The sequence below is a fragment of the Saccostrea echinata genome, unplaced genomic scaffold (assembly GCF_033153115.1).
Source record: "Saccostrea echinata isolate AGI-Se365-2 ecotype Australia unplaced genomic scaffold, CSIRO_AGI_Sech_v1 ptg000047l, whole genome shotgun sequence".
NCBI classification, from domain to species: Eukaryota; Metazoa; Mollusca; class Bivalvia; order Ostreida; family Ostreidae; genus Saccostrea; species Saccostrea echinata.
In genome coordinates this window covers 6,083,530-6,097,917 of record NW_026889796.1, presented here as the reverse complement: position 1 = coordinate 6,097,917, position 14,388 = coordinate 6,083,530, and the positions used below count along the sequence as shown (strand labels likewise).

At 33.1% G+C, this 14,388-nt stretch overlaps 1 protein-coding gene across 1 annotated transcript; it reads right to left on the bottom strand.

The window, feature by feature from the left end:
- Window positions 1-1,895: 1,895 nt before the first annotated feature.
- LOC133202822 (N-acetyl-D-glucosamine kinase-like) lies at window positions 1,896-14,045 on the bottom strand. Its single transcript, XM_061338700.1, has 12 exons — window positions 14,015-14,045; window positions 13,485-13,589; window positions 11,847-11,976; window positions 11,512-11,596; window positions 9,746-9,844; window positions 5,597-5,738; window positions 5,073-5,183; window positions 4,667-4,779; window positions 3,898-3,985; window positions 3,574-3,674; window positions 3,389-3,467; window positions 1,896-2,995 (listed from the first exon to the last, which is right to left on the bottom strand). The coding sequence occupies exons 1-12, from the start codon at window positions 14,043-14,045 to the stop codon at window positions 2,817-2,819; spliced, it is 1,263 nt and encodes a 420-aa protein (XP_061194684.1). The 3' UTR covers window positions 1,896-2,816.
- Window positions 14,046-14,388: the final 343 nt, after the last annotated feature.

Sequence of the window (14,388 nt, the reverse complement as noted above, 5' to 3'; positions counted from 1 at the left end):
AAGTACTACCCACTCAAGAATATTGTTTATTTTCGTTTTCAGAAAAGGTTATTACAGAGTGTTTATCAATTTTTCTATGATAATTTATCTACAAATTCATTTTTTATCAATGTTGCCTTTATTGCCCCCAGCATAAATTGGGGCCAAGGAGGATAACCAGAGGAGCAGATTCAGGTTTTTGCATTAGGAACGGCGGTTTAGTTTAAAATATATTTTATTCATGATACATAAACTGGATTGAACAGTAGGCATAAATCATTTGGTACATGTATAGAATGAACCGAGAGAGAGAGGGAGGGGGGGGGGTAAAATGAAATAAAATAAAAGACATATTGAAAAAAAAATATTATAATGAACATGTTGATTCAGGGTGGGAAAAATTCCCTCTCCAAATAACATGTCTTTGATAAGATATTTTTTCCTAGCATACGAACGAGGATGCAATGACCTGGTAAATGGGAGTCAAGGACGGAGCCCTGGTGGGGGAGGAGGACAAAATTCAAATAGAGCTCCTAAGAATAAGTAACCAAAGAATTTAATGCATTGTATCTTTATAACAATAATGTTTGACAGTGAAAACTCTAAATGCTAAAAGATGTAAATCCAGATTAACATATTGGTCAAAAGCTGTAGCTGCAGAGCTTGCACATTTACTATTTTCACAAATCCAACTTATAAAAAGATTTCTGATCTCATCTGGCTTCCATAGATCTGTATACACTTTCACTTTATCAAAATTATTAATTTGTTATAACAAATTACCAATTTGTTATAACAAATTATTAATTTGTTATATCAAATTGATAATTTGTTATATCAAATTAGTAATCTGTTATAACAAATTAGTAATCTGTTATAACAAATTAGTAATCTGTTATAACAAATTAGTAATCTGTTTTAACAAATTGATAATTTGTTATAACAAATTAGTAATCTGTTATAACAAATTAGTAATCTGTTATAACAAATTAATAATTTGTTATAACAAATTAGTAATTTGTTATAACAAATTAGTAATCTGTTATAACAAATTAATAATTTGTTATAACAAATTGATAATTTGTTATAACAATTTAGTAATTTGTTTTAACAAATTAGTAATCTGTTATAACAAATTGATAATTTGTTATAACAAATTAGTAATTTGTTATAACAAATTAGTAATCTGTTATAACAAATTAGTAATTTGTTTTAACAAATTAGTAATTTGTTTTAACAAATTGATAATTTGTTATAACAAATTAGTAATTTGTTATAACAAATTAGTAATCTGTTATAACAAATTAGTAATCTGTTATAACAAATTAGTAATTTGTTTTAACAAATTAGTAATTTGTTTTAACAAATTGATAATTTGTTATAACAAATTAGTAATCTGTTATAACAAATTAATAATCTGTTATAACAAATTAGTAAGTTGTTAAAACAAATTAATAAAAGATACTGCTGCGGCCCTAATACGCTTCCGTACCCTTGGCATACGGTGCTGACAAAAGACGGGATTGTTTTCGTCACGTGATCACAATTCTTACCAGGTACGGCACAGATTGCGTCATCGACAGAAATAAAAAGCGTATTTAAAAAATTAATGTTTTTAAAGAATAATTAACAGGAAGGTATTGAGTTATGTTAATTTGTTATTTAAACATGTTAAAATGCAAATCTAGATCTTCAGTATTGATTCTTAATCACATATTTTGCACGTAGCTTTAGACATTGGATGGCACCATATAGCTATTCATAGAATGGCATGTTATCTTACGGGTCGTTGTTTACTTGCGTTTTTCATTCCCGATATTAACATGATTAAAGAGTCAAGATATTTCCCGAACACAAATATCGTCATTTGCAAAAAAACAATTGCTGATTGGTCGAACGATGTCGATCAACTCCAATCACAACTTGAGAAAAAAATCCCAACTTTTTTTTAACACCGTATGCCAAGGGCTTATGAGGAGAGTAGCGTATCAGAAACCCTTGGCTAGCGAAGATGATATGTACAATGCACTTGCACTAATGTATCCAGAAACCATTAGATTTCATAATGTGGTTCTAAACAAGCAAATTCAGAGAATTGTGGTTCCCTGCTTTTGGTTGGGGTGCATTGATCTATGGCATATTGTAACTGTCTTGTCCATTCATAAAATGAAAAAATGATGTACCTGAAGCAATATGTTCTGGGCACAGGTGCAAAAGTTACTGCCGGTTAAAGTTAGGAGACGAGGTAAAAAATCATAGTACCTTCGGTCTTGTTATAGGTTATGCAGATGTGACAAAAAATACTAAAATTATCGCCAAGGTTATATTTTTGAAAGGTAGATCAAACTTCAAGGTAAAGGTAAAGTGGTAAAAAATCATAGTATATTTAGAAAGGTCTTGTTACAGGTAATGCACATGTGAAATATGAAAGACCTATCTCTTCTCACTCAAAAGCTAAGGCCAAGATTAATTTTTTTTCTTAAAAAATTAGGTCAATCTTCAAGGTCATGACCATGAAGTCAAAAAATCATACTGCATTCAAAAAAGTCTTGTCACAAATAATGCAAATGTGAAATATGAAAGCCTTATCTTCTCTCATTCAAACATTATGACCAAGGTTTAAGTTTTTGTGATAGATAGACAGACAAATGAGATTTCAGGTCCCCACACTTATGCAAAAGTGGGGGACAATAAGAATATTTTGGTGCAATATATTTCATTATTAGACCATTTTAAAAAAAAAATGTAAAGAAATCTTTGCTGATTATAAAAAAAAAGACCTCCAAAATGAAACCTAATAATTTTACCATTATTTTGCCTGGAGTAAATGTTGACATTCAAAATTCTGCCTGGAAATAAAGAGAAGCGTTGTTTTGATAGTTGATAGGCAGACTAAATTTGATAGACTTAGCGCCCAGACTGGCAGCTCCTATAGCCGCAGACTCCTTAAGTTCTAGTAAACTTATCTTAGATATTCTGGTATTTCTTTTCCTGTCCTTTAAAACACTCACAAAACCTGAAAAAAGCAATAGCCTTAAACATGTAATCTCTTTCACATAACGTACGATAAAGACCTTGGTTAATCATGGCGACAGTATAAAGTACAGTAATATCAAATTGATATCTGTCATGGTTATTTCACATTTCCTGAACCATTCTGTTTTAGCTCTTTTTTTTGAATTCCCCATTTTTATCTGCATTTTTGTTTATCATGTATGTTACTTTAAATCAATTTCATGATGCAAAATAAACCTAAGTAAAAAAAAGCAGGACAAGATATACATAATATTTTAAGATAATTGTTGTGATGTAATTGTAATCCACTCATTTTACAAGATAAATTAAATGTGTCTTATAGTGCTGTTTCCTTTTTCTTGACATCCAAATAACTATTGAACATTGAACTTACCGTCTTTCATGAGATCCCAGCTTTTCCAAACAGACCCCACTGTGACCACCTGTAGTCCACTGGGTGTGTTCAGTAGTTCCTGCGAGGGGAATAAAATAAATTAAAAATTTTCGAGAGACTTATTACATATTATTATGTATGTTTTCCAGTTGCTGCTGAAGTCATGTAATAGCCACAGACATTACCTCTGCTATTCGTGGGCTAACACCAAGGATATGTTCTGCTAAAATTTCCCCAGCTTGTCTGAAAAGTTCCAGACATATCTTGTCGTTCTTTTCCTTGGCACCTAAAAAAGAGATGTAAAATTGAAATCATGAATTTTGTTTATTTTGATTTTACTGTAGGAGTTCAAATTTCTATTTCTGTTAATCTTATTTTTCATGAATGCCTCTTATATTTCTCAGCTAGAACATGAAAATATAAAAATTAAATGATTTTCATGTCAGACTCTCCTAATAGCAGTTTAAAATCTAGCTGTCATTTCAGCTAGTATAGAAAAGAAGTTAAACCTTGAGCAAGTTCTTTACATAGGCCAGCAATGTAGGATTTGTCAAACTTGGAATAAAAGTAATGAAGAATTTCATTTCTATCACTGATCTGAAAAAAAGAATCATACCAGTTCAACGTATGTCTGTCAACCATTCTGACACTGTAAATACATCAGTAACTCAGAAAAAAAACAAGGGCATCAAATCTCTCCACAAATGTAAACTATGAATCCTGCAAAACCAGTGAGCAATTAAGGTAACCATTCACTGGTTTTGTATTTTTTTTAATTAACCTCATTTAATACAATCTATACCCTAAGGTTCTACTGCTACAAATAAACTTAGTAAATCCACTTAATTTTTCTGAAAATTAATAAAACAAAAATTTAACTGAGAAAGATTAAATATATAGCAATCTATACCCTAAGGTTCTACTGCTACAAATGTTTATGTCTGTCAACCATTCTGACACTGTAAATACATCAGTAACTCAGAAAAAAAACAAGGGCATCAAATCTCTCCACAAATGTAGACTATGAATCCTGCAAAACCAGTGAGCAATTAAGGTAACCATTCACTGGTTTTGTATTTTTTTTAATTAACCTCATTTAATACAATCCATACCCTAAGGTTCTATTGCTACAAATAAACTTAGTAAATCCACTTAATTTTTCTGAAAATTAATAAAACAAAAATTTAACTGAGAAAGATTAAATATATAAAAAAGGAGTCCTATATTTAATCTCTTATGAAACATATTCATTTAACAGTACAAATAAAATAACTTCACCTGATAATATTTCATCATGGCATCCCGTACAAACGATATATCGTGTGGTGATACTTTCAGATTGTCCTCATGGTCAAACACAATCTTAATGGCTTTCTGTGTGATCCAATATGCTGTGCATGAAAGATGCAAAAAGAATATAAAAGCAAAAGAAATATTAAATTTGCAGTAGTTTCCTTTTTTTTTCCCTCCCTTTTTTTATACAGTGAAACTTGTCTAATCTAGACACCACTGGTTACATAGAAATTTGCTTAATTAATAGACAACAATAGGTAAGATAAAACAACATTACAAAAGATTTAAAAGGACTAAAAATTTTCATCATTATAGGAAAGATTTTGGAATAAACAACATCCAGATTAGACAAGTTTTAATGTAGAAATAGGTAAAAATCCGCAAACTGTACCAGATCCCTCATCTCCTAGGAGATGGCCCCAACCTCCACATCTGAAGTCTTTTCCATCAGGATTGATCAGCATACAATTAGATCCAGTTCCAGCAATCAAAACAATTCCACCTAAAATGTTAAAAGAATTGCAATTTTAAAGGTCATTTGAGTTATGTGTAGTTTTTCAGTTTGTGTGTGTGTTATACTGGTAGATCATAATTTTTCCTAACCACTCAGACCAAGTTGTACAATATTTGCAAGACATCTTGTGAACTGAATCAAAAAAAGATTTTCATATTCTATGAAACTTAACACTTTTACACAACATGTTACCAAATATAGAAACCAGGAATGTTGCCATTAGACCTTGAACATGTTGAAGTTTTTCATGGAAAGAATTATTTCACATTTTAACCAAAACCCTTTTCACACGTCAAATCAGAAAATTTTACATTTAAAAAAATGGTAAGATGTTTTAGCCTGTCTTATCTAGTCAAAGCATTCAGCTCTATAATTCCCCTGCCTGAACTTGAATTCAATACCTTTCTCTGTGGCTGTTGCAATGGCCCCAGCAGTGTCACTAGCAATAAACACATTTTGACTACACTGGGGGTATTTGGATTTCATTCCACTGATCAGCTGATCCTGAGCCTCCTTCTGGTCTGCCCCACTCATTGATAAGCCCTGTCAAAAAAACTTAGATTTTAATCCACTCTGAACAACTCATTCAAATGATTTAATCATTAATTATTACAAGAAAAAAAACACTTTTATTTTCACACCTAAATGTCAATCACAAATGGTACCTAGAACAGATTAATAAATGCTTAGTTTAATGACAGAAGAGAGTCTGATAAATTCTTATATGGATATCAAGCTAAATTATTAACAAAGCAATAAGTTGAACAGAAGCCCATGGGCCACATGCTCACCTGAATCAATTTTGCCCTGCTGTTTTTCATCAGCATTTTTGTTTAAATTTCCCTCTTTTATTCCATAAAAATTTTTACTCCATATTGTGGGCCAAAGCTAGCCCTGGGGGACCTATGATTTAGTCAAAGTTGAATCCACACAACAGTGGGATGCTCTAATATCAGTATGATCAACAAAGCCCTGCTCTTCTGGAGAAGATTTCTTTTTTCTAGTACACATGCATTATGTAAATCTGGATCCCTGATTTCAGCCCAACCCTAACCCCCAGGGCTCATGATTTTTGAAAATCTGATCTAACAACTTAAGAATGTTTTGTTTATCAATACGATTTAGTGTGGTCTTGCAACTCTTGAAAAAGATTTCTTCCTATATGCTCCCTTGTAAAACTCTGATTCCCTATTGTAGCCTCAAACTATTCCTGAGGGTCCTGATTTGCACAAACTTGAATCTTAACTACCAGAGGATGCTTGCATATCAATATGATTTTTCATGGCTTTGCTGTTCATTAGAGAAAGAATTTTAAAGATTTAACCTATAATATATTCCAATGTAAAATTCTGATCTCCTGTGGTAGCCCAACCCTATCCCTGGGGGACATGATTTGAACAAATTTGAATCAACACTATCTGAAGTAAATACATGTATGATTAATCATGGCTTTGCTGTTCTTGAGAAAAAGATTTTTTTCATATATATTACATGTATTATGTAAAACTTTGATGGCCTATTGTGGCCCATCCTGCTCCAAAGGGTCATGATTTGAACGAATTTAAATTTACACTACCTGAGGATGCTTATATTTAAATATGACTTTATGGCTTTGCTTTTCTTGAGAAGATCTTTAAAGATTTTTTTACTTTGTATCCCTATGTAACACTTTGATCTCCTATTGTGGCCCCACCCTATCCCAAGGGGTCATGATTTAAACAAGAGGCCCAAGGGCCTTAACAGTCACCTGAGTACAACAATTTAGAGGATCCATAAACTGATAAATGAAGCTTTGTTGCAAAAAAGCAAGAAAAATAGTATGATTAAGATCAACAAAATAATTGTTCTAGTATCTATCTATCTGTCCCCCATTTATCACTATTACCATGCAGACTTTCAACTAAATTTCTATTACCTCTCACATTGACCTCGCTTGGCCTTTGAAGAACATTTAAAAAGATAAGTTATTTTTGCTTTATTTTTATTCATGTATTATTTCCAAGTCTACCTGATCATTTAGACTAAGAAAGTACTTTTTGTGTTATACAATAAATGTTCTTGCATAATTCTCTTATTCTATTAACCTTTCAAATACATCATCTACAGTGATTAATTATCAAAGGTGAATGGCAAAGGGGAATAACTTCACTCAGTCAAATACAAATTAATAGAGCCCTGGCCAGGACCAGAACACGTGACTAAATGGTCCAGATGTTCAAAATTCTGGTAAAAATACCCTTGCTTATTAAAACTTTTTACTCTGTTTGCCTCCAATGTGCCCAGTAGCAGAGAAAATCTTCAAAGAAATAATGCTTTTTCACTATTTAACACAGCCCTACCCTAACACCAGAACCCATGACCCAGGGTCAGGAAATTTACAAATTTGGAGGAGGTACCCTCATCATCATAACTATGCAATTACATGTAGTTGAAGATTTTCAAAGAATTCACCCATTTTCACTATATTATCAATAGACCCCCCCCCCCCTCACAGACACAACAGAACCCCTGGGATCACAAGTTTTAAAAATGTTGTAAAAGCATCCTTGCTCATCATAAGTATACACTTGTTTCTTTGATTTATAACCAGGAGTAGAAAAAATATTTTGAAAGAAATTATGAATTTTCACTATATAATCAATAGAGATCCCTCCCCCTTTCACCAGAACCCCTGCTGACCCGAGGAACATGAAATTCACAATTTTGGAAGAGGTATTCTTGCTTATCATAACCATGCACTTCCTTTTATTAAATAATACCAAGGAGCAGAGAAGAAGATTTTCAAAGAATTGATGCATTTTTCACTAGATAATCAATAGAGCCCCGTCCTAACACCAGAACCCCTGATCCAGGGGCCATGAAATTCACAGTTTCTGAAGAGGCACTCTTGCTCACCATAACTATATATTTAGTTAGTTTATTTAATACCAAGGAGCAGAGAAAAAGATTTTCAAAGAAATAATGCATTTTCACTATATAATCAATAGAACCCTGCCCAAACACCAGAACCCCTGATCCAGGGGCCATGAAATTCACAATTTCTGAAGAGGCACTCTTGCTCACCATAACTATATACATAGTTAGTTTATTTAATACCAAGGAGCAGAGAAGAAGATTTTCAAAGAAATAATGCATTTTCACTATATAATCAATAGGGGCCATGAAATTCACAATTTTGGAAGAGGCAGCAATGCTCATTATAACTATGTACTTAGTTAGTTTATTTAACACCCATGAGCAGAGAAGAAGATTTTCAAAGATTTAATGCATTTTCACTATATAATCAATAGAGCCCCTCCCTAACACCAGAACCCCTGACCCTGGGGCCATGAAATTCAAAATTTTGGAAGAGGCAGTCTTGCTCAACATAACTATGTACTTAGTTTATTTAATACCCAGGAGCAGAGAAGATTTTCAAAGAAATAATGCACTTTCTTTCACTATAAGATCTATATAGCCCCACCCTAGCACCAGAACCCCTGACCCTGGGGCTATAAATTTCACAATTTTGGTAGAGGGCTCAATGTTTATTACCATCATGCCAACAGTTTGACTGCTTGATGTCCAGGAGTAAAGAAGAAGATTTTTAAAGATTGCATTAATTTTGGTGGTTTATGTCCCACCCTTCAGGCTCCGGGGGCCAGGGCATCATGAAATTCACACTTTTCGTCCCCCTTCACTCATAGATGCTATATGCCAAAATTGGTTGAAACTGGTTGAGCGGTTTCAGAGAAGAAGCTGAAAATGTTTAAATGTTAACGCACGAAGGACGACGCACGACGACGGACAAAAACGGATAGCAATAGGTCAACTGAGTGACTCAGGTGACCTAATAAACTTGAATCTACACTACCTGATGATGCTTTTATAATAATATGACTAATCATGGTTTTGCTGCTCTTGAGATTTTTAAAGAATTTTCTTAATATCTACACCATGCCAATGTAAACCTCTGATCACCTATTGTGGCCCCACCCTGCCCTGGGGGATCATAATTTGAACAAACTTGAATCTACATTACCTAAGGATGCTTCCTTATAAAAATGATTAATCATGTCTTTGCTGTTCTTGAAAGAAGTTTTTATAGATTTTTCCCCTATATATTCCTATGTAAAACTTTGATCACCTATTGTGGCCCCACCCTACACTATGGGTTCATGACTTGATGAAAATTGAATCAACTTTTAGTAATGACGCTTTCACTTAAGTTTCATATTGTTTTGGCCCAGTGTTTCTTGAGAAGAAATTTTTTAAAAGATACCATCAAATTTTCAGTAACTTTTAATTATCTCCCCTTGGAAGAGGATGTGGGCCTTCACTTGAAGAAACCTGAATCCCTTTACCCAAGATTCTTCAGATGAAGTTGAAAAATTTGAAAAGTTTACAAATGACAGATAAATGCCAGATACCTTTCAATCAGAAAAGCTCACTTGAGCCTTTGGTTCAGGTGAGCTAAAAATGAAGTGGTCATAAACTAAGAGCTCGACTTAATAATTAACTTTAAAAAAAAATCAAGATAACTTTCAAAAAAATTAAATTCATTCACTAACCAGAGACACTAACTTGGTGCTGGGATCCAGTCCTGCCTTAGATTTGGCATCCTCAACCATATTGTTTACTCTCTTCAGACATTCCTCTTGTCCTATCAACTGGAAAACATTAACCAAAATGAAGGTTTCCTTTTGTTTACATATCTCAGACTCCAGGCAACATTTTTGGGGTTTTTTGGGGCAAACTACTTAGTACAAACAATTCACAAATCCAATGGAACATCTTGTTACATGTAATATGATACCCACTTTTAACATTTTTTTGTTTGATAAAAGCTTGAATACTTTTTTAAAAATGGTCTGGTATCAAATACATGAAATATATAAGGACAAACTTTCAGAAACCAAAGAATTATTTTTAAAAAAATTTCAATCCGACTTGTCTGTCAACCTCTTATGCTAGAGCAGAGAGGATTTGTTAACATCCCATCCTGTCATGTTTAAGAGACTTTTGCATAAACTAATGAAATCACAACATCCTATTTCTTGTCTGGTATTTCAGAAATTGCATACCGTAAATCTGGAAATTTTTACGTCGATTTATTTTTGCGAATCTGGTTCAAAAAGCTGTTGATTAATTTTTACGTTTCAAAATTTTGCGAATTGACATTGGTGCTAAAATTAAAAAGCACTTAAAATTTTCATAGCAGTTTATAAGTTAAGGATGTAGTACATACAATAAATTATGCATGTACATACAATATTAAACGATGCCAACATTAAATAATCGGATTATAGATTACGCATGTACTTACAATAAATTAAACATGTACATACAATACTAAACAATGCCAATGTTCGATAATAAGATAAAATATTAGAATTTAGGAGATAAAACATCTAATCTATTTAAAGTTTTCATAACATTTTAATAAATCACACATGTACAAAAAATATATAAAACGCTGTCAGTTTTAACTAACCTTCAGATAAAAACATCTGTTCTTAGATAAAACAACTGGCCTCTCTTTCTTAGAGAAATAATTGAATTTAAAGAGACATACTGCCTGTCAGACCATCGGACGATGTTGAATGTAGTGAAGGTAGTCTTACGCACGGATTGTCACGGGTAATTAGCTTGTAGTATAAACAGATTTCTAAAAATGACCACTGCTTACGAACACCTGTTCATCTTGTTAAAAAATAGCAAAAATTTTTGTTTTTCATTTTTTTGTTGTTGATTTATTTTTAAGAAATATATTTTTGCGAATGCAATGCACGTGCAAATTTGCTAAAAATTTATCTACAGCAAAAATTTCCAGATTTACGGTATCGTTCATAAGTGTATACTGAATCCCCAGTCTATTCCAAGATGAAATATGGAAATTTCAAAAACTTCCTAGATGACTTGTGCAATACTTGTATTTTTAGCATATGCAAAGCATATAAACTTTAAGAACAGTGAGTGAAACGTTAAAAGCATTCTCACCCTTACTAGCAACAGTGAACGATAAGCATACAAGTGAACAGAGAGTGCAGAAAAGTGGGTAGTCAGACTATTAGTGAGCAAGTGTTCTAAATTCACGTTCAGTTCTTTGTTAGCTCTCCACTCACTCTGATCATACCGTTTTGCTCATCACTTACTCTGTAATCACTCATCATCTGCTCAACCTGCACTCTCATATTTTGCTCACCACTGACAATTTGCTCAGCGCTCATGTGGGGTAGTATATAGAATGTTTCAGGGATTTTATAATGGTTGTACAAGAAATAGTCGACAACTTTCCCATTATTGTGAACCTAAAAAGTGTACTTTGATTACTAACCCATTGATTTGTTGATGGTCCGTCTGTCCACGCTAAGATGTTTCCATTCTCATTCATCAACACCATTTTGGAATGGGTAGCTCCCCTAAAATGTACAAGAAACATTTCAGCCAATAGAAAACTCTGTGTCAACTGCCCACAGAGATGACCACTTAGATTTACAACACAATACTCTTGGATCTTTATTGGTCCCTGCAAATAAAACAGCACACCAGATACCTTTTAATAAATGGTTTCAACAGTTCAAGGTGTTCATGGGTCTTTTAAAGGAGTATCTGTTTTCAAATAAATGGATTAACTTCATACTAAAATGAGTATATAATGGATATATCTACCCTTCAACTCCACCATAATACTCTGGTGTTGCCATCTCAACAGGTGTCCACAGTCCAAAACAGCAAGCCGAGCAGTCACTATCTCTACTTTCACTTTCTGAAGGGACGTTGAGCCCGACTCTATGTGTTCCTCCTTGAGCAATTAAGAAAAAGCATAAAAAGGTTTGTAAATAATAAAACAAATTGAGAAAAGATTATGAATATTGGCACCTGACATATACAATGTAGATCCCTGTGAAAAAATGAAGAAAATAAAAAAAAAAAAAAATACCACACGTTATTGAATCGGGCTCTAGAATCCGCACATTTGTTGACATGAAAGCAAATTATTTTGGATGATGCCGAAAAGATCAGTTGTTGATGGAGGCTCCGCTAAATATCACAAGCTGACAAAGTCTCACGACGATGGTTATATTGGTTTACAGGTTTGTGTCTTTAGTAGAACATCTTTAACAACACCTCCATCTATAAAACGTCTGAACACAGAGATTACAGCACTGTACACTTGATAAAAAGATTGATCTCACCTGAAATTTTTGGATTGATGGGCTGTCTGTATATACAGCGTATGTTATCGGATTTGAACAGGGATAAATTGCTAAATTTCGTCGAGTAAAGGGTCGAGAATTGCTTTAAATCTACTCCACATTTAAACAGCATGCTAAACGTGTGCTTTGGAACCAAACTGAACATAAATAAATTCTGATATACTATGACTGTGCAGGAAATGGAGTTTATCAGACATGTTAAAAAAAACTTGATATATCGATATGACTCTCCCTTAGTAGACATAGTGTATTTATCAGTTTGGGAAAGTATCACTATATGCTGTATCCATGTTTGCCAAGGGCTAGCTTGAGACCATTTTAGATTTACTTCCCTTGCTAGCACTCTTTTATAAAAATGAGTAGAAAAGGTAGGCCAGAGGGACAAGGGAAGGAACTCTATTTAAAATGTACCATCTTATCCCAAGTGATATGATTCATAGTGATTCTGAGGAGGTAAGTTAAAATGGACAACTTTTTCAAATATTTTGAAATCTCTCTTGATTTAAGAAGATCTTTCTAGAGTAAAATTACCATCATCATCTTTGTTCAATTATTTTCCTTGATGTTCATTTCTGTTTTTGATAAATTTTCATGGAAACTAAACGTTCGGATTTGTCATGTGGATTGTATGTTTTGAAATTTCCTTAAGTGTGACTTCACTTGGAATAATTACATGTAATTGGATTAACATCCCTTTCCCCTATGTGTTCATTTCATTTACAAAGTAAATTCCAAGGAAAGTAAATCAGAACTTGCCTTTAGAAATAATCTGGTATTTTACATTATATGAATTATAAAATAGATTATTCAGAAAAAAGAGCAACAAATGTTATGTTCATATATTAATTTGATTAAAAACAGAAAAGCTATATACATAATCTATGTATGATTTAATACAGTTGTATATATAATCATGATAGTATTTCAACCCTTTTTTATGAATATGCAAAAACAGATCCTGGGATGGAATGCACAGGCTTAACAAATATAGAATATACATTGAAAAAACATCAGTATATAGTCTGAAATAAAAATATCTGCAGGAAATTCCATCAGCTGTTATTTCTCATTTTCTAGTTTGAGAGACCACCTCCAAAAGTCCCGTATAAGGCTATCCTATTAGCAACTGTGCTGTTTTCTATAGGGACCATCCTATTGATTATTGGCTCTTTGCTGTTGACAGGATATATCAATGCTGAGGTAAGACTTATTTGAAAAGAGGGGGTATCAAATTCAGTCTTTCATTCTTTTTATACATTTCAGATAAAAAGGATTGTCATTTACTTTGTACTAACATATTTACCAGCCTGTTTAAGCAATTTTAAAAGGAAATACAGGTGACTCTCGATGGCTCGAACTCCGATTTCTCGAAGTTCTTGATCTCTCGAAGTGAACCTCCGGTTCCGTTTTTTCCCTCTATATAACTAAGCAAATTTACTTCTGATCTCTCGAACTTTCGATCTCTCGAAGTTCTTTATCTCTCGAAGTTCTTTATCTCTCGAACCAAGACCTGGGTCCCGTTACACATATTTCATTGTTTTTTACTCTATATCTCTCGAAGTTTTTATTGCACGTGTGTACATGCCAATCAAGCGTAAAATCAATGCAGCTTGGACTTACCTGGATAACAGTGAATGCCTGGGGCTGGCATGGAGGTGTCAATTGGGTGTTTACATAGATGACACTATACCTGTGAGCATCCGAGTGTTGATATAATTTATTTGTTATAATTGGTAAATTATAAACAAATTGCTTCACAACTTATTTTGACTTGACAGCGAGACGATAATTTTTAGAAAATAATTTAAGAGACGTGTCAATAATTTTCCATGAAGTTTTATTAGAGTCTACATAATCCCAGCATTACAAACATTGCACAAGAAATCTTATCTCAAGAACTAAATCCGATTTAATTCAAGAAATCTGGTGAAGGACCCCATCAAGCCCGGCGGATAGCAACACCAACGATTGCTATTCAGCTTTCATGTAATCAT